The following is a 24,665-nucleotide window of genomic DNA, read 5'->3' on the forward strand; positions in this document are numbered from 1 at the left end:
GAGCAAGTGTAAACAGTTTAAGAGCTTTTGTTCCTCTCCCCCTTCTCCTAGGTGTGACGATGACCAGATGCCAAATGATAAGGAGAGATTTGCCAGGTAAGAATCTGTTTTATTGTAGTTTTTGAAGCCTGCAGTGCCAAATCCCCTTTATGCAAGAGAGATCCTGCAGCACGCAGGAAAGGGGTTGTCAGTCTTCTAACTAACAGTCAGGTTTTCTCTCTTTTGAAGGAAGGTGCATCTGGCACCAAAGGCTCCAGACGCTTTCCTTGATTTGTTTGGACTGGTTCATATGAATATTAAGAAATTACGTTCCTCTTTTTCAATCCTTCTCCTTCAGCTATTGCCTTGGACTCTCATTCTCTTCTTCCACTCAAGAAACTTGCAGAAAGACAAGTTTCATACTTAGTTCAAGTTGTACTTGAACAGGGTTTCCTGGCAAATGTTGTGCTTACCTGTGTGTGGCTTGTGTGCTTTGTGGGGGAACTGAGTAGAAGCTTTCTCTAAATGGGGGATTTCCTAGAGACCAGAGTGTATGGTAGCGTTATAGGCATATTTTTTTGACTCTGTGACTACTTTTGGTTGTCACAGAGTAACTCTGTACCATCTAGAACCAGGACTGACCTCATGGTACTTCTCCAGCTTTCTGAAGCCTATGGAACTTGATTTAAGTATTTCGTGGGTTTATTTTGCATTGCTGTGTAATGTTCTTGCCATACTGAGGGTTTTTTTTGTACACGTTCTGAATGCTGTAAATTCTAGTCTGTCCCCTCAGTGCAAAAGCCCATCATGTTACCTCTTGCTAAGAGGAAAAGTGAGCAAATATAGAAGAGTGGCAAAGACACTGCACTTAGTGGCTTGTCTTATGGAGGGGTCTGACTTCAGAAGCTCCGGAAACTGGAGTTAAAGTACAAGTGATTGAGGACGCTGGGGTAAGGACTACCCAGCGTGTTGCCTCAAGGAGCTTGAGGGTCAGTAGGACGGATTAAATCACTGGGTGAGCTGGGAATGATGTTGGGTGTAGGGGCCTTTTCTTGTGATTTCACTGAGGTCTTGGATTGAAACAAGCGGTCTAGAAATGAGGGCTTTGCAAAATGCTCTTTTTGTAATGTTTCAGCCAGAGCTATGCACTTGTGTCAGTCTCAGTGCAGAGAGGGGGAAAAACTGCAAAGCCAAAATCTTCAGATAACCATCAGGCTGTTCATCTGCCAAAGGACTAGTAGGGACTTCTCTGTCACAGTTCTCCGGTTAAGTGTTTTGACTTGATCTGAAGTGAAGCAAATTCGCAAAGTGTTTGCTAGCTCCTGTCAAATAACTTTGTTTTCTCGTGCAAGACATGAGCTCTGGGAACTTAAGGCATGTCAGACCCTGATAATACAGTTAAGTGCTAAGAGAACACAAGGAAAAGCACATGCTGTAGGTGAGCACTGCAGTGCTGGCTCAGCGCTCCAGTGGGTGTACAGCTCCATGGCCCTTGAAGTTAGATATCGCACTAACTAAAGCCTTTGCAGTGCCATGGCTGGGGTGGGATCTGGGCTTCCCTCTGACCGTTTGTGGCACCAGCTGGTTCCCTCAGGCTCTGTGATAGGCCTTTGATCACCCTGGTTAATGCACACGAGGTAGGTTGGAGGAAAAAACCCAAAGCAACTGAATCTCAAACTCCCAAAGTTGCCTCTGTCCCCAGTATTTGGGGCATCAGCAGTACCCGTGCACTTCAGCGTAGAGGTTAGCTCTTGCGTTTACTTGCTTGGGCAACTGTCTCTAGGACAGTAGCAGGCGGTGGGGAGCAGTAGCGAGTTATCAGTACTGTTAGTGTGGTGACACCCTGAATGCATCTGTAGGAATAAGCATGTGCACACGCATGTGATGCTGGCACAGCTCACCTCTGCATCCGTGCTGCTCGGCCTGCCCATAGCTTACAGATCTGTATTTTCTAGGACTGCTCATTTCACTTATGCTCCTGGCAGCTTTCTAGCAGTCCTCATTTTCCAGTCCATTCCTCTCTCCTTGGGTGATGTGAAGTAAAACAGAACATGGAAGTGAGCATCAGATTTTTAGCACGGTATTAATACCTGTTTGAAGTGGAAGGTTATCACAACTGACTAATGCTAGAAACATGTACTATACTCTGTAAATCCACAGTGTATGTTTTAGGTGCCCAGCCTTTGAGAGTGATGGTGGGAGATTGCATGCCTGCCTCAATGAGAACATGTGGTACCTTCACCTTTGCTGGCTGTAGCTCTTGGAGGATTATCTGTTATCCAGGGCAGCCAAGCCTCAAGGAGGAAAACTTATTAGCCTTTGTAAAACAAGGTTTGCATAACCCCTCTTCCCTGAAAACTGAAAGTACAAACAGTGTCATGGGGGGGGGTGTCTGTGTGCCTTTTTGTAGACGACGTGAGTAACCTCTCTCTGTGTGCTATTTGTCATGTAGCCATCTCGACTGTGTTGTCCTAAGTGGTGTTTATGTAGCAGTGTTACAAAAATGTGTGCTGCTGGCTGTAAATCTTACACTAGTTGTGAATTTTGGGATTTTTAATCTGCTTTTTTGATCTGTTAACACTATCAAACAGGCTTTTTTTTTTTTTTTTTTTTAAAGAAAGAGTAGCTTTTTGTGACTGGGACCCTATTTCTAGTTCTGCCATTAACCTGCTATTCTTGCACAGAACAATCCTCATCTTGATTATCCTATATGTAAACCGAAACTACCCCTTGCCTATTTTGCAGCCTTAATAAGCATCTTAAAACCCTCGAACCACATAGGTAGGCACCAGTTTAATGTGTAATGTTGCAAACTAATGACTGCTTTGTTTTATGGAATTGCTTCTCTGCAAAACAGACATGTCTGTAGGCTGGGTTTCCTAGTACATCCTCCCATTTTTCATTTCTTTAAACTTTTTCCATTTTAGCTTAGATCGCTGATTTTATTTTTAGGTCTGATGATGAACAGAGTTCAGCGGATAAGGAGAGACTTGCCAGGTAGGAGAATGGAGATTTCAAGCATGGACAAGCAGAGTATTTCCTTTCCTTAATGTTTCTCTAGGCATCCCTTCTCTTCCCACCCCACCCCCCCATCTGCTGCAGTAGAGGACTTGAAACTGAACAGACTTCTGGAAATTGCTGTGTAATTGGAACTGGAAGGGGAAAGGTATTTAGTCCCCTTGTGTATTCCCCAAAGACATTCTCACAAAGGGATTTGTTTGTTGAAGACTGCAGGGTAGAGCACGGCTGGGCCATTGCTTTCGCTGAGTACTGTAACTTTGCTAACCTGTGCTAAGTACAATTTCTCTCATCTTGATCAATGTGCCAAATGCCCCGTTCTCACCTTGGTGAGGTTTTGTCACGGGAATCCTGTCGTACTATAAAAAGTAGACACAAAGCCTGGATTAGTTCAGGCTTTTCTACTTCTTAGTTTTTAAGGGATCATGGAATTTTCTAGGGAGGAAGATGTCCTACCCAATACAGCAATTTAGGCTTACTGAAAACAGGTTCTTTTCTTAATTTCCTATTTGTAATTCCTTAGGGACCTGTGGCTCATACTGAAATGACCGAAGCAGTCATCTCGAATACTATACCATTAATACAGGCTGAAGGCTAGTTTGAGCAGTGAAACGTACCCTGCGAATGTGTGCGTACAGTGGCAGGTGGCTGAGATAGCGCTGGTGTTTTTCTGCTAGAGAGCTGCAGTCCTGACGACACACTAAGTGTGCCCTTCCCCGTTTTCAAACTGTGAAAAAGAAAGGGCTCACAAAGAAATCGCCATCACGGTTTCTGTTGCTTGCAACCCACAGCTCATTACTCGATTAGTAATTTGTGGAGGATAGCTTGTTTTGTGGCTTGCCATCTTGCAAGTTTACCCTGTGACTTTTTAGGACAATACGATTTTCTCTTCTACCCTGGATTCATTCTTAAGCAGTGGACAGGAGTAAAAAGACTGTCTTGGGTGCTGAGAACACCATGATTCTAGCCAGTTTATTGCCTGCTGGCTGGTATAAAAACAAACAAAAAACCCTCAAAGCATAGCCTTTCCTAACTGCAGTATTGCATAGCTTAAATATTTGAGTAGATAAGGAAACCCTAGAGGTGGGGCCTGTGAATACATTAAACAGCAGTGCTTTTCAAGAGTTTATCCTCCAGTGAAGTAGCGGCCTTTTCCATCTCTCCCCACTAGACTGTTGTTGCCATCATGCAAAAGCCTGTTGGAAAGACTGTTTGGCCACAAGACAAGCATAATGTCTGGTGGTTTCCCGTTAGCCTTTCTAGTGAGGGTAGCTTAGTTCTCCTACTGGGGGATGTGAGTTTGGAAAAACCAAATTAAAGGTGAGTGAGATTGAAGCACTACTGTTTCTGAATATCGGTTTCTTGCAGCAAGGAGCAAGGTCCTGTAATATCTGTGCACACCTAGTAGTGATAAATGTTCCATTTCTTTTCTTTATGCTATTCAGTTCACTTGCCTGGGTTCCTTTCCACACTTCCATCTCTTGTTTCATTTCCCACCGTGTGCTTCTTTGCATCTGATACATCCTTTTGTATAGGAAACCTGGCTTTTAAGTCCTGTTTTGAAAAATCTGTCTTAGTAACCCAATTAAACTACATATGCCGGATAAGAAGAACCAAGTATAAACAGGTTATGTTCTGACCTCCAGAGAGGTTGATGGGCAATGTGCCTTGTGAGCAGACTTACATAAGGCTTGTGAAGAATCTTTAAGGACAGTGAATTGGCAGCACTCATTGTAATACCTCTCTGGAGATCTCTGCACACCGCCCAGACATTTACTCGACAGATGGGGCTGTCCGTATTGGCCCTGGCCTGTACAGAAATCAGGTGTACGCTGGCTCTAAAGCTTTTCCCTCCTGCCATGATGCAGTGAAAGGCTTTCAGTGTAACAGAGAAATATCGTCATAAAGTCTCTGTGAGGTGCGACTCAGCTGTTTGTAATTCAGGCATCTAAATCTTAACTGCAGTCTGGTCTCCTGGCATAATTGTGTAGAGACCCATGGGTGCCTGCAGTGGGGGAATTTGTTTCAATCCCAGGTAAGCCGAAGGTGGGATGAGAATTCATAGACTGTCTGCACCTCCAGAAGCACCAGTGGTGCCTAGCTCTTGAGAAACAAATTTCAGCAGTAAAGCGAAGTGAATCCCACCTTAAGAGCGGAGCCCAGTGGAGAGGGAAGAAACCCTTTGGCTTGTTGCACTGTTGTGGGACTGATGGGGAAGCTTCTTTCTCTGTTAAGGTAGCTTAGCCTGGCTCATTGCCTTCACAAGATACCAGGGAACGAATGTAATTTAAAGCAAGGCTCTCTTGTCCGCAGCAAAGAAGGTCCAGCTGTAGCCTCTCCTCCTTGCACTTGTTCCTGCGTTCCTTTGTGCACGCCCAGCATGCGAGGCTTTTGTGGCCCTTCTAACTCCTGATGACCCTGATGCATCTCTGTGTTTTGCACTCTGGCCTTGTGGAAGCGTTGACCTGGGGAAATTGCTGAGCCTTCTGGCTTGTCAGTAACTTCATCTTCCTCCTCTCCTTCCCGGCCTTTTGCAGGGAAAATCACAGCGAGATCGAGCGTAGGCGAAGGAACAAGATGACTGCCTACATCACAGAGCTGTCAGATATGGTGCCCACCTGCAGTGCCCTGGCCCGCAAACCAGACAAGCTCACCATCTTGCGCATGGCTGTGTCTCACATGAAGTCGTTGCGTGGCACAGGCAATACCTCCACTGACGGCACCTACAAACCCTCCTTTCTCACTGACCAGGTCTTGGCTTGATGCTGCTTTAGGGGAAATACTGCAGGCACAGGGAGGAATTAAATTGTGGGTGGGGGAATATAGACCCTCGGGGTGAGTTTAGAGGGTGTCACCTGCTTAGCGCTGGAGTAAGAGTGCATCTGTCTGTCCTGTGTGCAGGAACTCAAACACTTGATCCTAGAGGCAGCCGACGGCTTTCTGTTCATAGTGTCCTGCGAGACTGGGAGGGTGGTGTACGTCTCCGATTCCGTGACTCCTGTCTTGAACCAGCCCCAATCCGAATGGTTTGGCAGCACCCTGTATGACCAGGTGCACCCAGATGATGTGGGCAAACTGAGGGAGCAGCTCTCCACGTCGGAGAATGCACTGACAGGTAAAGCCACCTGGGAAGGGAGTAGGGGGCAGGCAGCGCAAAAGCCTGCAAAGGACCTGATTGGATTAAAACCTCCCAGTTGTAGAAGGAACCAAACCATGGTGCCTTTCTAACAAGGATCCTGCAACTCCCCCTGAGAATGCATCTAAAGGGTACCACTGGTGACACTTATCTTGCTAGTTTCCTAGCATGTTACCTGGTGCCTCTATTGGTGAACGGACTTGAAAAACTGCAGCAGCACCTTGCTTTTTCTTCTTTCTTTAGGTCGCATCTTAGATTTAAAGACAGGGACTGTCAAGAAGGAAGGCCAGCAGTCCATGAGGATGTGTATGGGTTCACGAAGGTCTTTCATCTGCCGAATGAGGTAATGGAGAGAGTCCTCAGGGAAATCTCGTGTGAGCCTGAAGCTGAACTTGCTCGCTGGCCCCTTCATGCTTGTATTCCAGCTCTGTTTTTGCTCATTCTGACCTAGATATGATATAACATAGCGGAGCTTTCCACACAGAGTGAACAACCAAATTCTTGAGATTTTCTTTGCCCGCTAAGGTAGCTCTCAAGATCGAGTTTCAAGTAGGACTAATGATTTGCTTTGACCCCATGTGTCATCTCCCTTCTTGAAGTCTGTAAAATGAGTGCTTTTCGTTTTTTGTGATGGAGGTTCAAAGCTTCATCCCAGTTAAGAGTGCTTCCTCTCTTATTCAAGACTTGCACGTTGTTTCAACCTTGATAAACTAAGATAAAAGCCTTTCCCTTCTTTCACTTCTAATTCTGGTACAGGTGTGGCAACAGCTCAGTGGATCCAGTCTCTGTAAATCGTCTCAGTTTTATGAGGAATCGCTGCAGGTAAATCATTCAAGGGTTATGGGCAAGCCTTCTGTGTTGCTAGGAGCAAAAGGAGCTACAGCTCTGTCATCAGAGTGATGGAGACACACTGGAGAGAGCGTGCAGGGTGGGCTAGCATAGCATTTGTAAAAGAGCTTAGATGGAGCTGCTGGTAGAGTATCCATAGTACCGCTATATTGGGGAAGGTGATATTTTAAATCCTTTCTTTATTCCAGACTTAAAATCTAAGTCAATTAAAACCAAATGTTCTTCAAATTGTTGCTATTGGGCCCTGGTGTACATTGTCCCTGTTTTAATTTGAAAGTGAAAAAGATTCCAACCTGTTGTTTCCCTGGACCTCTTGAATTTATGCCAAGTCTTTGTGCTTTATGCTAAATTGGGGTAAGATCAGGCAGGTTCCAGGTAGGGTGTTTCCTATTTGTATTTTTAAAAGCTTCCACAGAATGTCTTCAGGGTAAAGAAAGAACAACTGGAACTCTTTCTCTCTCCCAAGGAATGGCTTAGGTGCAGCAAAAGATGGTGAACCTCACTACGTCGTGGTGCACTGCACAGGTTACATAAAAGCCTGGCCTCCTGCAGGTAACGACTTATACTAGTTAGCCGAAATGTTCAATTGTGGCAGCTTCCTAAGAAAATATGATCTGAAGTTGTCCATTCTCTGCACTGAATGTGCTAGCAAATGTTTTCCAAATATATATATATATATATATAAAATATATATATAATATATATATATATTATATATGTATATATATATATATATAGCATCTTTTCTCCTTTTAGGATTCAACTAATTTTTTCAGATGCTGGATCAGAGATCTAGGTGTGAGAAGGCTTATTAAGAGATGGGATATTTCAGTGGTTCAGAGGCATGGTCCCTGTCTTTGAGCAGTGCCCACCATGGCGGATGAAAATACTACACTGTCTGATTTGCAAGCTTGTGCAGAAAGCTACAGAGCTCTTTTTCCCTTCTGGGGAAAAAAGGGAGGGGGAGGCAATTTAATTTACCAAGTCCTTCCACAGAAAAGGATTTGTATTACAAAACAGGGTGGAAAGATGTGTTGAAGTCAGAGCTTCATGCTTGTTTTCCTCTGAAATCGGCAGTTTTTTGGCTTTGACCTTACTGGAATTCTTTGGCACTTGTCTCTCAGGGGTTTCACTGCCTGATGATGACCCGGACGCTGGCCAGGGCAGCAAGTTTTGCCTCGTGGCTATTGGCAGACTCCAGGTGCGTAGCGCTTTTTGATGGCTCAACACAGAGTTGAACCTTCTGCATGAAGGTGTTCCCTTATTGCCACAAATCTGACGACAAAGTTGCCTGGAACTGCTGGCCAGGAGAAAGGAGCTCTTGCAAGATCTGCAAATACTGCACCTGTCTTGTCTTACAGGTCACTAGCTCACCCAACTGCACAGACATGAACAATGTGTGTCAGCCAACAGAGTTCATCTCCCGGCACAACACTGAAGGCATTTTCACCTTCATAGATCACCGCTGTGTGGCTACTGTTGGCTACCAGCCGCAGGTGAGAAAGCAGTAGGAGCTTTCTAAGAAAGGACTGGTTTGAACAGGCTTTTCCCTCCTCCTTCCTTTGCACATCGTGGTTCTGCTTGTCTAACAGATCTGATAAAATAGCGCCCAGGAACTAAACCAGATGTGTGTTTCTCTTCCACCAGTTGCTCTTTCATTTGCTTTTCTAAGTGCTTTCATCATGGGAAGGGTGGGTGGCTCTGGGTAATGTCTAATGTCAATTAATGTAGTTTTTGCCTTCGCTCGAGTTAGAGATCAAACATCAGTCAACTGCTGTTATGCTTCTCTTAAAATACAGCACACCAATTCCTGCACTTGCTTTGCATTGCAGTGATTTGGAACGGGGGGAATGTTGTGGGAGAAGAGTAACTACCTGTCCAAAGTGGAGTCAATGGGGCAGACCTGAAATGGGGAGTCTGATGAAAACTGACTTGATCTCCCTCCCAATTCCTTTAAAATTAGGAGCTTCTGGGGAAGGACATCGTGGATTTCTGCCACCCAGAAGACCAACAGCTTTTGCGGGACAGCTTTCAGCAGGTAAAGTATTTTAACTACCTCTTGGCATGCAGTGCGATAGATAAATTGGAATGTGTGTTGGTGCTTGCAAAGCAGTGAAACTAACTGGAAAACCAAGAGAAGACTAAACCTTAGATATTTCTTCTTTGCTAAAAGGCAAACAGTTACAGATCTAGTCACATAATTGTAAACATGCAAGACAAACCAGAAGCATCTGGTGTCTAACTCGTGAATTCATCTTCTGGCTGCTAGTAGTCCAGTCTGCTTTAAGGGCCAGAGACATGGCTACAAAATGCCTACTTGAATGTTATGCTTCTGTTGTTGAAACACTGGTTCATCTCTAGGGCTCAGCCCAGTGCCGCAGAACTCGAAATGGATGTGGTTTGCTTGCCTTGTTGTGGTTACTCTTATTTCTGAGGGCGTTGGACTTGTGGCAGGGCAGGTAAGACTGCCCATGTGCTTTCATGACTCCAAAAAGTAGCTGCTCATATCCATTTGTCCAAATAGCTGGAACCAGAAGCAACAGCGTGTGCATCATTCGCTGGAGGTTTTTCATACATCTCACCAGTGCAAAGAGATAGGAAAAGTGGAAGCCAAAAAGGGGCTTGTTAGATTCTCCTAGCATATCATTCTGGAATCGAGATCCTGTAAGGGAGTAGTGGCGGTGCCATTTAGTTGAGGAAAATCAAGATATGATCTTGTAGGCTTTGAGGCAAAGGGCCATCACGGGCTTCTAACGGGGGGTGGCTTGTGCTCAGAAGCAAGTTGCTCTTCAACACCTTTTTTTTATCAGGTACTACTGATGGCATTACGTTTTTTTAGGTGGTGAAGTTAAAAGGCCAGGTTCTGTCAGTCATGTTCCGATTCCGATCCAAAAACCGGGAATGGCTCTGGATGAGAACCAGCTCCTTTACCTTCCAGAACCCCTACTCGGATGAAATTGAGTACATCATCTGTACCAACACCAATGTCAAGTATGTAAATGGAAATGACTTGCCAACCACCAGTGATAGCACGTGAACCAGATGGGATCTTGTCCCAGAATAACCAGCAACACAGAACTACGGGAGCTTTGGCCTCTGCCCCTCGCCAAGCTTCTCATCGATTTGTGTAGGCCCTGGAGAAATTGCTAAGTCCCCTGAGCGTTCTTTTCCTGGGCTGTGGCAGCCACTATAGGACTGTAGAGCGCAAGAAATTTAATTCCTTTGGCTGTCTGGTTGTATGGCTTAGCAAGCTGCCAAAGTTCAACTCCAGCAGTGTTTTGTTTAACTCTGGTTACTGGAGCAAGGTTTCTGTATGTGAATTTGCATTCGGAGCTAATATTAGTAAAGTCCACATCTAAATGTAGCTCTTGGACTTCTGTGACAGTCCAGGAGGGCAGCTGGTCCAGAGTGTGGCTTTTCATGTGAGCAGGACTGTCCACAGTTCATGGCAGAAAGTAAACACTTATTTTTCTTTGCTGCCATAGTTTGTCCTCAGAAACCAGCTCCTGGGTAATGCTTTGGGGAGACTGCTCTCACTGCTGCTTTCTTCTCTTCCCTCTCTTGACTGTTTTAGTGGGTTGGTAGTGCACACTGTGCTACAGCTGCATTTCCTTTGGGAGTGATCATAGCTGCTGTCTCTTTCCATGAGTGAGCTCCAGGCTCCTCACAGAAGAGCAGAAATTGAAATAAAGAAGAAACGTTCCTATATGTATTTCAAAACCGCAAGGCTGGTGGGAGTAGCAAATGGAGACCCTCCAGCCAAACAGAAGGCTAGATTGCTTGTGCTTATGGGCAGATTTTTTTTTTTTCTTCCAAAGGAGAAAGGTCCTAGAGGGCAGGTAGCACTTCTTGCCTGCCTTCCAACAGGCAAGGTGCTTTCTGATGGAAAGCATTAAGAATTGAACAGTGACAACCTAATATCTTTGGCTCTAAAGAGCAGTGGCCTGAGTGCAGAGCTGAGATCTGACGCAGAACTGATACAGGCTGAAATTCCTGTCCTGGTATTAGAGCTATCTCTTTGAACTCGTTCATTCCACATACATCCATTCCCACATCCATACTACACCTTCTAAATGCACTGCACAAATTCAGACCAGATAAGCAGCAATCTGTGTCTGATTGTGCTTGAGATGCAGTTTATCTATGTGCATCTTTGCTGAGTTATCTGTATTAAGCTGTTTCATCTGTGAGATCAGGTCCTACTTCAAAAGCAGCCGCATGCAAAACAACTGTTGAGGAAAATGCCGCATTTCCATCCCTTTCTTGTGGGGAGGGGGAATGTTTTTAACTGACTTCTGACTATAGACAGAAGAGCATAAAGAACTCCGCCAACATCTTGGGCTTAAAAACCTAAAACTGCTGGTGGTCTCTGCAGGCTCCAGGTCTAGAGTGTCTGACATAGATCTGAATGGAAAACTTTGGGGGTATTTAGGCCCCTCAACCTGTACTTGTGCTTTAAGGCTGATGCAGAACTGGCCATGCTCCCCTTTCAGAAACAATGGAAAGCGAGTGGAAAGATCCTTCACTCGAACAGGTTTTGCAAAAACAAAGCTTCCAATCTTGTTTGAGACAGGTGCATTCTCTTACATGCAATAGCCAACTATTTGATTTCCTTTGCCATTTTTATATATATTTTTTTCTTTTTTCCTCTCTCTCTCTCTCTCTCTCTCTCTCTTTTAAAGGAATTCAAGCCAGGAATCTCGGCCTGCCCTGTCAAACTCAATGCAGAGGCCCCAGCTGGGGCAGAGTGTCAGTCTTCCCCTGGAGATGGGCACAGCACAGCTGCCCTCAAGGTCAGGAGGTGCTCAGCTCCTTTTACCTTGCCTTTCTTGCTGGTTCCACCCTCCTGTCAAATACCCCAACTTTCCCCTCTGCAGCAATGAACTCCCCTGGGCTAATAAATCATTGGTGTAACCATATAGTATCTCTTCCCTTGGCAATCGTTTTAGCAGGTGCTGTTCTCCTATTACAGCCGCTTTCTATTTCAGGCAGCAGCAGCCACCACAACCGACAGAGCTGGAAGTGGTCCCAGGAAGAGAAAGTCTATCTGGTTACGACCACTCACAGGTAAATCAGCAGCGGTTGTGGTTACCCGTTGCTTTTGTTGTCCTACGTTGTTTGAATTGCCTTTTGTTGGCCACCTTTAAATCCCCATACAAGATGGACTTGAGGGTGCTGAGAATTTGGACGGTAAAGTGTTCTGGCTTGGGTTTTGCTGGATCTTTGCCTGATTCTGATCTGCCTCTGTGGCATCCTCTTCATGTTGATGCTGTCAGCCTGGAATGGCCACACTGTCTGAATAAAACCCCCAGAAGTCTGGAGAGCAGCCTGGCCTCTCACATGCGGGGCCCCGGCCTGCAAATGGCCTCAGCCTCTCTGCACTGGCTGGGAGATGGCTGGCTGACTTTGTGCTTGAGGTACTGACTGCTCGTATTTATACCTGCTCCCAGGTTCCTGTTCAGCCTGTGACTGCTGCCGGCCCAGAGCACAGCAAGCCGTTGGAGAAGGCAGAAAGCCTGTTTAATCAGGAGAGGGACCCGAGGTTCAGCGAAATCTACAGCAGTATCAATACAGGTAGGCAGCGCTGGGCCATGAGATGTGGCTGGAGTGTTTGAAATTCATCTGACTTGTATCTTGGTCCAACTGCTCTTTCGTTCTTTCCTAAGTCACTTGGAGCAGTTCTGTGTGTAGAAGCTGGTGTCTGTGTTGTGGCAGCCCAGGTCTTGCAGAATAGTAGTGATTTTGACAACGTGTGGGAGATTGCTGGCTATACACTGATATGTTGTAGTGGCAACAAATCTCCCTGCAGGCAGCATCATGCAGGGGAGGTGTGGGGAGGGAGTGGGTGATAAAACGTCTCTTGCTCTGTATCTACCTGCCTGCCTTGGTCTGATCCTTCCTGTTTGTCCCTAGAGAGCAGTTCTCTGTGTTCCTAGTGTGAGCACAGACTGTAGTGGATGCTCTAACCCCAGAGGACCGTAATGAGAAGTTTATTAGAAAATGGAGAGGAAATCAAATTAAACAGGCTTTTACAAAACCATCTGGAGTCCATATCTGGATAAGGAACAGTCGTGTTTGATGCTTTGGCTCAAAACAGTCTCCTTTCACGCAAGCACGTCTCTCTCTAACTAGTTGCTCCCACTGCTGAGACTCTCTCGGCCCTAACCTGAATCTGCCTCTCTCCACAGACCAGAACAAAGCCATTCCTGCCAGCACAGTGCCTGCCAACCAAACGCTCTTTCAGCAGGGAAATGCTTTCACCCCCACACGGCCTGCTGAGAACTTTAGGTGAGACTTCATGTGCTTCGAATGGGACTCTTATGAGTTGTATCTTGTACTGCAGTTGTTCTTGTTCTCTTTGTGCCTCCCCCTGCAAGGGCTGAGGGCTCCCAGCCCCTCTCTGCCTGGCAGTGATTGTTCATAAAGGTGCTCCCACATAGTCTGTGCAGAAAACGCAGGAGAGTTGATCCAGGCATAGGCTCCCTTGAAGGAGAGGGAGGAGAGAAGTGTTCCTACACCCCTACTACCCTACCTGGTGTTGCTTTGCTTCTAATCAGAGGTGTAGGAGCTTTGAAGCTGTGCAGAGTCAGCACAGCCCCTCCTCTGCTGTGCGTTATCACCCTTGTCTTTGCCTGCCCAGCTGCTGCCCTGGTGCTCTGATAGCCTCTGCCCTGTTGCTTGCTGAAGCCACTCTGGAGCGTAGCTGTGCCTGTGCAATATCGCTTAGACCCTAGCCCAGCAAGAGAGCTGGGTGTGTAGCCTTGCCCACAAACCCAGCAGCTCCTGCCTGTTGTGCCTGCAGTAGGGCAGCGGGAAGGACTCTGGCATGGGAACAAAGTTGTCCTGCGTGTATGGGCTCACTTTTTCTTCCCCCAGTAACCTGCACGGATGGTGTTTGTGCCTCGTTGTCTTGTGGCGTGCTACCTAGGGTCCTTCTGAGAATGCCTCTCCCCTCTTCCAGGAGCAGCAGCATGGTACCTCCTGTGAACATTATCCAGCAGCAGCAGCCTGCATCAGCAGGCCGGATCTTAGCACAGATTTCGCGTCACTCCAACCCCACTCAGGTCAGCGGAACCAACTGGGCTCCAGGGACGCGGCCAGCGTTCACACCTCAGGTAGCAATGTCCAAACCCTCAGTACAGGCTCTGAGCCCCCAGTGCCTTACAGACCCTTCCTGCTGGCACAAATCGACCTGCTCTAACTTGTTAGTGATGGAAGAGTGCTGTATGTTGAGCACCTCTGACCGTTCATGTTGGGAAGTTAACGACTCGAAGAGGTGAAACCCCAGGAGGTGGCTGCGCCATGCTATGCTTTTGAGGGAAGACATCCCCCCTCTGTGTCACAGTCCACCCCAGCTATTGGTTTTAATAGGCTGAGTGGAGAGACTAGAGGAGGAACAGGTCAAAGACGGAACACGCTTGCTGCTCTGAGTGTTTGAAGTGCTCTAGGACACTACTCCTTGCTCTCCCTTCACGTGGGCTGCTGTTGTGTGAGGTGCCGCACAAACACAGGCAAGGATGAACGCCTTGCATTGAGGAGCTCTTCTGCAGAAGGTTTAGGGCAGATCAACAAGGATGGGAGTTCACCCTGTCTGTGCACTGTCTTGTTTGGAGACGAGTCACCTAGCTGTGAAGTTGGCCTAGTCAAGCAATTACCACCCTGGTTAAGATGAGGGTCAGAATAAATGCATCTCTCTCGTCTTCCTCCCCTTTCTTTCTGTTTTGCAGCAAGTGGCATCCCAGACAGTGAAGACTCGGCCCCCTTCATTCGGTATGGGGACTTTCCAAGGCACGCCGTCCTCCTTCAGCCCCATGACAGCCCCTGGCTCTACAGCTTCCCCCAGTGGGGCTGCCTATCCAAACCTTGCTGGCCGTGGCACAGGCTTCAGTGAGTGTGGTTTGGGGTACTGGGAAGGTTGATGGGGTGACAACAAAATCCCCTTAGAGGAAAGCTGGGAGCCGCAGTCAGATGCGCCTTGCTCCGAGGCTGTATTTCCAGTGTTTGCTGTGTAAGTTGTGAATGGCCAAGTGCTGAGTGCACAGCTAAATCCCTCCTTGTCCCAGCTAGTGCTGCTCTTTTCAGTTGTATCTGTAATCCTAGTGTGGGGTTCCATGTTTCAAACAATTTTCAGGCTGATTGGAGCAGGGGGAACAAAACCCCTGTGGGATTCCCCTGCGTTTGTTGTTCTGCCCCATAGATGGGTATTCACAAATGCCTTATTGTGTGGCAATTAGTTTAGCAACTTTTTCCAGGGGGGTAGATCCCATTGTGTTAAAGGATCGTAGAAACCACAGCCTGAGCTAGGAAGCATGTACTGACTTGTTCCCTGTTGAACAGCCACGGAGACAGCGCAGACCCCTGCCCCCTTCCAGACGCGTGCACCTGAAGGTGTGGGGATGTGGCCGCAGTGGCAAGGACAGCACCATGGCCCGGCCTCTGGGGAGCAGCATGTGCAGCAGCCGCAGCCAAGCCAGCCTGAGGTCTTCTCAGTAAGAGTGTTTGTTTTGTTTTGTTTTTTGTTTTATTTAGTTTTGTTGTTTTTTTTAACTTCCCCAGTGACAACCCTTGTGGGCCAGTCTTGTGGGAAAGAATGGACTTCAGTTCCCGAGAGCGGGCAGTAGGCTGCAATGCCAGGAGCTTGTCCTTCCAGTTTAATATCTGGTGAGGTCTCAAACTTCTGAGGAGCTGGGGCTGGGAAGGAGAGGGCAGAGAGGCCTTCACTGGCCTTGCTTTGCTTCTTGCTCTAGTGTAGGATCAGTGTGAAGCTCTTGCTCTGAGCTCAGGTGAAGTGGTGGCCCTATGTTGTTGCCAAACAGCTCTTTGGTTGAGTTAACCCTTCTAGCTCCAATGCAAACAAACAAACAACCCAAAACACATTGAGTATATTGTGCAAACTGCTCTTCCCCTCTGCTGCTCCTCTGCTTGGAGACAGCAGCCTGTTTATAGGATGTGGCAGACTTCTTGCACCAGCAGTGCTTGAGCTGGAGAGAGCTGAAACACTTAAAGTGAAGATAATTCCTGCAAGTTGATATTGCTGGTTTTCAGAGGGGTCAGTATAGTTGCTGCTCATGACTTAAATTCACCAGTCTCTGCAGCCTTGGATACAAACCTTGTGTACCCTTAGGAGGAAGGGGACTGTCTTTGTATGCAGCACCTAGTATGACAGACTCCTCCGTGACTAAATCTCCAGTGTGGCCCTCTTGCCCGGATAATAACCATATCCTTGTTACCTTCACAGGACATGCTGACAATGCTGGGAGACCAAGGACCCAACTATAACAATGAAGAGTTCCCAGAGTTAAATATATTCCCTTCTTTTTCAGAATAAAATAAGCCCTAGGGAAAGTAAAATATAACTATATATAATATCTATGTGTAAAGGAAAACACCTAAGTCTTTTTTTCAAAGACTGCTGAACTTTCTAAACACTTCCTACCTTCTGAAGGCGAAACTCTGCCCGAGAGCCTGGAGGATGGATGGCTCGTGCAGGAAGAGGATGCTGTGGTTTTGGGCACCTCCTCTGTGCAGTGCTGGCAGTGGGGACTGTTCGCCTGGAGGCTTCAGGACTCGAGTGCTGCAAGTTGTGCTCATTGACCGAAGTCTCCACGTTTGCAGGGCCACTCACGAGCGGCTTTTGCTCTGCACGCTGGGTTGGTAGGAGGGATTCTTGCCTGGATTACAGGCAGCTCCCCAAATCCATAAAGTGGCTTTTACTGTTTTTATTTGTCTTCTATACCGTGACTCTTTTCTATCAAACACAAAGCAAAATATTGTAACTTTTTAAATGTTGGAAGAAACTCTTCCAAGTGTTAACCCTATATGACGTGATTCTGGAGGATGCTGGGGTAAGAATCCTTGTGATCAGGCTTTTCTGTCAGGTATCATCCCCTAAAGGAAGTTTTGACATCTCTGAAGGGTTGTTGCTGCATCTCCATTTTGGGGTGTTTTATTTAGAGATTTTCATGTTCACAGGTGCATTATTTTTTTGTTTGGATCCTGTCTCCCTTTTTGTGAACTGTGCAATGAATATGGGTCTCTAGTCAGTGTGACCTATAAATTCCCTTGGGGCCCTGTCACTCATGTGAATGACAGGATAGTTACGAGCCATAAAATTGTTATGTATGTAGCTTTGTTCTCAGTGCATCAGTTTTACAGCTGATGGTTTCTGTGCTGCCATAGACCAATGTTTCAACGGGCTTTTTGTCAGCTTGTCGGTGGGGGGAAGAAAACCTGCCCTGCGCTTTCCATGCAATTTTACCACTTCTAGGTCGACTTCCTCGCCTTCATTTTGGAGCTGGATGTCTGGTGCCCTGGATTCACTCAGGGGCCTGCTGAGGAGTTGCATTTTTCACTACATGCTCAGAACGGCATGCTCAGAACGGCATGCTCAGAACGGCATGCTCAGAACGGCTCTTAAATTCACAGTCTCCCTGAAGAAATTCTTCCTACCATACGATGACCCTGTTGCCAAGAGAGAGCAAGGGAAGACAGGGAACAGAATGATTTCTTCTTAAACCTTGACTCTGAGTCTGGTGGCTTTCTCGGTGGAAAAACTTGTGGCAAATCTCTCCCTCCTCAGGGTGTGGAGGGGCCAGAAGAACAGTTTAATCCACCCCATCAAGTCTTGCCATCAAGACTTGCTTGAATTTCTGCAGGAAAACTCATTCACTGCTGAGTTTGACTTGGAAAGAAAGGAAACTTGGTGTAACTGTAAGCAGGGGGGAAAGAACAGGAATTTTTCTTGGAAACCTGATTTTATTCTGGATGAAGTCTGCTGGGAATCTCTTCTACCTCCCTAAGAACAGACACTGCCGCATGTTGGTGAGACTGCTCAAGATGGCTCCGGGTGTCTTCTCCCTGGCACAGTGCAAGCAACGGACGTGGCTTTGGGACTCACAGGTCTCGGTGGTGCTACTATGAGGGGATGCCCTCGTAAGAGCAGACTTCAGCGATACACCAAGCAGGTAACGTCTGCGCAGAAGGCTTTGAGCAAAACGCTTGTGTGACTGTAAAGTGAAATGAGTGTCAGTATTTTTACGCACCCAGAGCAGTTTGTCTTGATAGTGAAGCAGAAGGCTCCCCTCTTCCCCCCCCCCACCTCGTTTCCTCCTGCTTTTGTTGGAAAATGAAGACTTGAAGCTTTTCTCAAAAGTTTCAAACACCGCTTCCAAATTGGCATATGGGATGTTGGGAATCTCCCTTTAGGGAGTCGGGAAATATCCCTGAATCCGTCCCCTCCCACTTACCCAGGGAAACCGAGCTACCAGCAATAACTACGTCGGGCCCCATCTTGGATCGCGGCAATCCCTTGTGTCCCATGTTGTCGTTGTCACCAGTTCCCTGGCTGTCAGGCTGTGGAGTTTCCTCAGGCTTAGAGGAGATCTATTTTGTAAAGTGGTAAGGTGTTAACTATCCCGGCTATTCGGACTTGGTATCGCAGCAGCCACTTGCAGGGTGACGGGAGCACACCAAGGACCAGCGCTGAGCCATGCTGTCCCCCAGCAGCAGAGCTGGGCCGACCTGCCAAACACTCTGAAATGCCACAGCCGTGAAGGAGGAGGAAAATTCCTGTTTCTACAAAAATCAAGTCCTGTTGTACCATGTGCCAAAGGGGAGCTCAGGAAGCTACAGCTCCAGTGTCCAGTGATCGGCGTGGGTGGAGTGACGTCCCTGGGCTGTTGTGCCATGCCCCAGGGCAGCAGTGGGAGCTGGACTTGCCGGTGTGGCTTTGAACCGTCCCCCGCAGTCCTTGTGAGCACGCTGGAACCTGGGGGCAGCGTCTGTGGTCTGGGCGTCTCCAGCCAAGAGCCCGTCTCGCCCTTTGCTCCCACCCGCTGACACCTGAGCTGCAGGCCCTTCCCCCTACCCCGATTTCGGGTCCTGTCACGGATGGGGAAAACGGCCAGGATGGACAGTGCTGAACCTGTTAGGAAAAGCCAACCTGGCTTATCGCAGAGGATGAGGACTGGCACGGTAGGAGAAGGCCTGGTGTCCACCATCCCCCAGCAGTGGGGCTGCCTCAGTCCTGGCCCTGTGGTGTCGCAGAGGCAGATGCAGAGACTTGGGCAACATGATGGGACAGCATCCCAGGGCAGGGGCTCGTTCCCTTTGCATCCTGTTTTGATAATTGTATTTTTTCAATGTAAGGGGAGGGGGTTATTTTATCATACAACCGCTGTGGGCTGGAGCCAGAGCTCCTTCTCAGGCCTGCCCTAGGCCAAGGGCTCCACGTTGTGACAGGTTGCAGATACCTATATGTAGCAGAAATTTAACAACAAGATATCTTCCTTTTTTTTTTTTTTTTTTCCAAAACTATCTCTTTTTTCGCCTCCTTGTTCACCTCTGCCCAGGGGTCCTAGCTGCCTGCAGCGATGACCATATAGGTTCCTCCATCTCCCCTTCCCTGGCCTTGGTGTCTTGAAGCCTGAGGCCCACCCAGTGCTGGGGCAGGGTGGTGAAGGCTCTGGAGATGATGGTGCTGAGGTGGGCTGGACCCTGTGGGTGCTGCCTCTCCCCCTTCCCCCAAGCTCCCTCCCTTTCTTGTCCTCCCTCTCTGTCTTAATGACTTGCAGCTGCAGTCTGGAGTGTGTTAGCAGGCGCTTGTGATCTCCAAGTTATTCCCGGAGCTCGCTTTTGGCCTTTGCGAAAGTCACGTTCTTCCCCCAACCCTGCAGCCCCAGTCCCCTCTTCCTCTGACCCCTCGTCCTCCTTCCCTCCCCGTGCTGTGGACCCCGGTGTCCAGTGGCTGTGGGCATGTTGGGGCAGGAGCCCTTGGCTCTACCAAAGCTCCCTCCAACTCCTCAGGCTGACGCTGCAGGGCTGGGACAGCCCAGCCTGGTGCCTCAGTCACGCGCAGCCGACTCAGGGCCCCGTGCGTGAGACAGGCTGACTGCCGGCCACCCCAGCAGCGATGAGTCCGCGGCGAGCCCTGTGCTGACTCAGCCACCTCTTTCCAGGCAGCTGGGGCCAAGGGGAGCTGGTGTAGATCTTGTGCTTGGAGCACCCCGAGTCTAGGCAGAGACATGGGGACAGTTTAGAGGTGTCTGAGCCAGCTGCAGCCGAGCTGACTCTTAACTCTGCCCTTCAGAATCCCCTTAACTCTGCCCCTTACTCCCAGCCTGACCCTGGGAGTTGCTTCATCCCCATATGCACAGCTGGATGGTGATGTCCCCATGGTGAGATGCCTGGGCAGGGGCCATCTGCTGCCCAGCTCAGGCTGGGGCCCTCCAGGCAGTGAATAAGGTGGGTTTTCTGAGTCGTCTGGCCAGGGAGCCGCGTGACGGGGCACCACTCACCACAGAAAGCACCGGCTGGCCCTCCTTCCCCCTATTTTGGCTGCCCAGGGCAGGCCGGGCCACAGCTGTCTCTGCCCACCTTGGGCTGTACCTGGCACTGTTTGCTGATGCCCTGGCCTCAGTGCTCCTCCCTAGAGCCAGGTTCGAGATGTGGGTGCTTGTCATGGTGTGACCCTACTGGGGAGATGGGGCCCAGGCTGAGGACTCGGGTTCTGTCCTGTGTTTTTGGACACGTGTGGGCACGTCAGCACGCAGTGGGCACCACCTGCCGTCGCTGTTGTGCAACGACCCCCAATGTCCAGGGAGGGCCTGATTGTGCCGCGTGGCACCTGCCCTGAAGCCAGTGGGAGCTCAGCCTGCCCTGGGGGGGGAGGGGGGCGCTGGGGCAGGATCTCCTGGGCACAAAGCTAGCCCTTTCCCACCCCAGCCCTGGGGCAGGAAAGCATCCCTAGGGCAGGAAGATGTCCCCGGGGCAGGAAGATGTCCCCAGGGCAGAAGTTGTCACCAGGCAGAACCCCAGGGCAGGACGTTCCTTGAGCAGGACCCATGGGGCAGGAGGATATTCATGGAGCAGGATCCTGGGGCAAGAGGAGATTCCCCAGGATGGGAGGATGTCCCCAGGGCAGAAGCTGTCACTGGGGGAAGGAACCTGGGGCAGGAGAGCATCCCTGGGGTAGAAGGTGCCACTGTGGCAGGACTCCAGGGCAAGAGGACGTTCCTGAGGAAGGAGGATGTCCCCAGGGCAGGACCCTGAGGCAGGAGGACATCCCTGGAGCAGGACCCAGGCAGCTGCCCCCAAGCACCCAGCTGACTCAGCTCTGTCCTGGAGTATCATGTGAAGCCGGGAGGGAGCCAAGGCTGTGGGTTCCCCCCCCCCCCCCCGCCCCATTCCCTCCCTCCAGCCCTTGAGCAGGCCTCCTGCCCAAATTTTCCAGCTTCCTCCAACTTCCTCAATCCAGCAGCATAAAAGAGCTGCAGCCGCAGCACCCACATCCCCAGCCCAGCCAGTACCGCGCTCCTGCCGACAGCACGATGCTGGGGTAAGCAGGCCGGAGTGGGAGAGGGGCCCGCGGCCCCCCGGAGGCATCACTGGGGCATTCGGGTGGCTTTTGTCCCTGGGGAGAGCGAGCCTGGTGGGAATGGGGGCGGGCAAAAGGGCTCGGTCTGGCAGTATCAGGCGCCTGCGGAGTTAGGGGCTGGAAGGGGGAAGCTGAGGCACGGGGGGCTGCGAGGGCAGCATGGTGCCAGGCCACCGTCCCCTCCTCTGTTCTGCCCTGGGGACCGGGAGGGAAAGCAGGCAGCGTGGGAGCCAGGACTGGCAGGTTCGCTTCATCACCCGCGCCTCCCCCGCTCCCTGCGCCCCCGACCTCGATGTCCCTGCAGCCGGGGGTGGGGGGGGTCCCAGCAGGGCCGCGTGCACCAGGGGTGGCTGGAAATGCGCATCCACAGGGCTGTAATAGGAACCAGCTGCCCCAGCTCATGTGATGCCTGCAGCCAGCCAGCGCCGCCCCGTAGTGGGGTCCTGTCCGAAAACAGGGATGGGCATGGAGTCCCAGCCCCTCAGCGGTCCAAAAATATGGTGGGCACAGGGCCCCTGTCTCCCATAGCCCGATAACAGGGTGGACACAGGGTCCTGAGCCCCTTAAATGGGGTGGGCATGGGGTTTTGGCCCCCTACTGCCCAAAAATAGGGTCCTGGGGTACTGGTCCCCAACAGCCCAAAAATGGGAAGGGCATGGGGCCCCAAACCCCTTAAATGGGGTGGGCTTAGGGTTTTGTTCCCTGTTGCCCAAACATAGATTGGGCACAGGGCCCCAGCCGCTACTGCCTGGCATTGAGGTAAACGTAGGGTGCTGGCTCCCATGGCCTGAAACCAGAGTGGGCACAGGGTCTGGGTCCCCCATGGCCCAGCATCGGGGTGAGCATGGGGTCCGGGTCCCTGCAGCACAACAACAGGGTGAACAGCCCCAAAACGGGGTGGGCATGGAGCCCTGGCCACCCACAGTGCAAAACCGTGGTGGGCACAGGGTCCCAGTCGGCCTCCAGCCCTCATGGGCTCGGGCAGCCGCCGCAGCCATCCCCCAGCGTTTTGCCGTCCCCCAGGCTGTGGTGGCCCAGTCTGCTGGCCCTGCTGGTCCCCATGACGGCAGCCCAGCTGCACCCTGAGCGGGTGCTGGACGCCCAGTGGGAGCTGTGGAAGAAAAGCTACCGGAAGCAGTACAACGGCGAGGTATGGCGGGGCCGGGCACCCCTCCACCACGGCCCGTTCAGGGTCCCCCAGAGGGTTTCTGGGCTATTTGGGGACTGGGGAGCCCCCCGGAAACATGGGGGTGCCCAGGGCTCGGGGGGGCTGGAGGCATCCCCATGGGGCTGGCCTGTGCATGCATGGGCTGTGCCTGGGGTATGTCAGGTCGGAGCAGCGGCGAGGGGCGCAGGCAGGGCCCCGGCATCTCGCGTCGGCCCCCAGCGCCGTCTTGTCCTCTGGCGCAGGCAGACGAGCTGTCACGGCGGCTGATCTGGGAGAAAAACCTGCGATACATCAACACGCACAACCTGGAGCACTCACTAGGCGTCCACACCTTCGAGCTGGCTATGAACCACCTGGGTGACATGGTGAGTGGCCCAGGGACGGAGGGGACGGAGCAGCGGGTAGGGCAAGAACGCACCAGGGCACAAAACCCTGCCAGGGCCACCTGCCCTCGGCTGTGCCCAGCCACCTCGGCTCTTTCTCCAGACCAGCGAGGAGGTGGTGAGGACCATGACAGGTCTCAAGGTGCCCCGGGGCCGCTCGCACCACAACGAGACCCTCTACGTCGCCGATGGGGCCGACCGGGCACCAGCCACCGTGGACTGGAGGAAGAAAGGCTACGTAACGCCCGTGAAGAACCAGGTAGGCAGGGCAGCCTCGGGGCACCCAGTGCCCAGCGTCACCCCAGCGTCACCCCAGTTCGTCCCTGGCAGGGCCAGTGTGGGTCGTGCTGGGCTTTCAGCTCCGTGGGTGCCCTGGAGGGGCAGCTGAAGAGGAAGACGGGCAAGCTGCTCTCACTGAGCCCCCAAAACCTGGTGGACTGCGTGACCAACAACGACGGCTGCGGCGGTGGCTACATGACCAACGCCTTCGAGTACGTCCGGCAAAACCGCGGCATCGACTCTGAGGACGCCTACCCCTACATCGGCCAGGTTGGGGGGATGAGAGGGTGGGCTGGGGATGCCCCGGTGGTGCTCTCATCGTCCCCCGCATCGCCTTCACCCAGCCCCATCCCTCGTAGGATGAGAGCTGCATGTACAACCCCACCGGGAAGGCGGCCAAGTGCCGAGGCTACCGGGAGATCCCTGAAGGGAACGAGAAAGCTTTGAAGAGGGCCGTGGCCAGGATCGGCCCCGTCTCCGTGGGCATTGATGCCAGCCTGCCCTCCTTCCAGTTCTACAGCCGAGGTGAGTTCACGTCTCTGGGAGCAGAGTGGCGGCCCAGGGAAACTGAGGCACAGCAGGGCATCCCTGTAACTGGGCACCCTTTTGCTCAGGTGTCTACTACGACGAGAGCTGCAACGCCCAGAACATCAACCACGCGGTGCTGGCAGTGGGCTACGGCGCGCAGAAAGGCACCAAGCACTGGATCATCAAGAACAGGTAGTGGGAGCCGGCACAGGGGGCAGTTGTCAGCCAGGGCCAGGCTTTGCCGGCCACGAAGCCAGCAGCTCAGGGCCTGTTCTTTCTCCCTGCAGCTGGGGCGAAGAGTGGGGCAACAAAGGCTACGTCCTGCTGGCGCGCAACATGGACAACGCCTGCGGTGTCGCCAACCTTGCCAGCTTCCCCAAGATGTGAGCGTTCCCAGCCCGCTCCCTGCCGGCGCCGCTGCCTGGGGCTGAGCAGCTCCTGGCTGCCCTCTGCTTCTGTGTGTTAAAACTTGGCCTTTTTACCCTCAGTCTTTCCAAAGCAGACATCCCTGAGGGGGAATCTCTCCCTCCCCATAAGAAGTCTCCCCCAGAAGAGGGGAGAGGTCCCCCCAGCTGCAGATAAACGGGGTGATGAGTCCCCACCTCGCTCCATTTTCCCAGGGCTTGGCGTCATCCCCCTTCCCCTCCACCACGCGTGCCCGGTTCCTCTTTCCCCCAGCCCCAGATGCCCGAGGCCAGGCCTGGCTGGCTCCAGAGAGTCTGCTCTGGCTGGAGACGCTCATGCAAACAGGCCCTGTGTTGGCCTCCGCCTCCAGCAAGAGGTCGCGTGCATATATGGGCAGCACTGCGCTGGCCCTGCCGCCTTTCCCGCAGGTGCGGATCTGGTCTCACCGTGTGTCCCGTCTATCTCCCCGCCCTCGGAGTCCCAGCAGGCTGCTGAGAACAATACGATTTTATTTTTAAAATAAACACTGTCGTCGGAAATGAAAGC

At 50.9% G+C, this 24,665-nt stretch overlaps 2 protein-coding genes across 24 annotated transcripts in view; both read left to right on the top strand.

Annotated features, from left to right (window-relative positions):
- ARNT (aryl hydrocarbon receptor nuclear translocator) overlaps positions 1-19,280 on the top strand; it is a 33,521-nt gene extending 14,241 nt beyond the window's left edge. For 5 of the 23 annotated variants that reach the window (XM_068922487.1, XM_068922488.1, XM_068922484.1 and 2 more), the window contains 19 exons: positions 52-96; positions 2,932-2,976; positions 5,535-5,748; positions 5,899-6,112; positions 6,377-6,476; positions 6,890-6,955; positions 7,449-7,534; positions 8,107-8,183; positions 8,344-8,478; positions 8,946-9,020; positions 9,822-9,973; positions 11,665-11,775; positions 11,971-12,049; positions 12,433-12,556; positions 13,171-13,270; positions 13,944-14,046; positions 14,710-14,869; positions 15,320-15,471; positions 16,221-19,280. In XM_068922487.1, coding sequence (XP_068778588.1) covers positions 52-96; positions 2,932-2,976; positions 5,535-5,748; positions 5,899-6,112; positions 6,377-6,476; positions 6,890-6,955; positions 7,449-7,534; positions 8,107-8,183; positions 8,344-8,478; positions 8,946-9,020; positions 9,822-9,973; positions 11,665-11,775; positions 11,971-12,049; positions 12,433-12,556; positions 13,171-13,270; positions 13,944-14,046; positions 14,710-14,869; positions 15,320-15,471; positions 16,221-16,310 — 2,128 coding nt within the window. In that variant the 3' untranslated portion in view covers positions 16,311-19,280. Of the gene's footprint in view, positions 1-51; positions 97-2,931; positions 2,977-5,534; positions 5,749-5,898; positions 6,113-6,376; positions 6,477-6,889; positions 6,956-7,448; positions 7,535-8,106; positions 8,184-8,343; positions 8,479-8,945; positions 9,021-9,821; positions 9,974-11,664; positions 11,776-11,970; positions 12,050-12,432; positions 12,557-13,170; positions 13,271-13,943; positions 14,098-14,709; positions 14,870-15,319; positions 15,644-16,220 lie in introns of all 23 variants that reach the window. The other 18 variants (XM_068922473.1, XM_068922470.1, XM_068922476.1 and 15 more) reach the window with 6 other exon arrangements.
- Positions 19,281-21,179: 1,899 nt separating this feature from the next.
- CTSK (cathepsin K) lies at positions 21,180-24,663 on the top strand. The gene is made up of 8 exons (XM_068922506.1): positions 21,180-21,317; positions 22,380-22,506; positions 22,767-22,889; positions 23,011-23,166; positions 23,238-23,456; positions 23,546-23,711; positions 23,801-23,906; positions 24,002-24,663. Exons 1-8 carry the CDS (start codon positions 21,310-21,312, stop codon positions 24,099-24,101), a joined length of 1,005 nt encoding a protein of 334 aa, XP_068778607.1. The 5' UTR covers positions 21,180-21,309; the 3' UTR covers positions 24,102-24,663.
- The last annotated feature ends 2 nt before the right edge of the window (positions 24,664-24,665 follow it).

Source organism: Struthio camelus, chromosome 30 (assembly GCF_040807025.1).
Source record: "Struthio camelus isolate bStrCam1 chromosome 30, bStrCam1.hap1, whole genome shotgun sequence".
Lineage (NCBI taxonomy): Eukaryota > Metazoa > Chordata > Aves > Struthioniformes > Struthionidae > Struthio > Struthio camelus.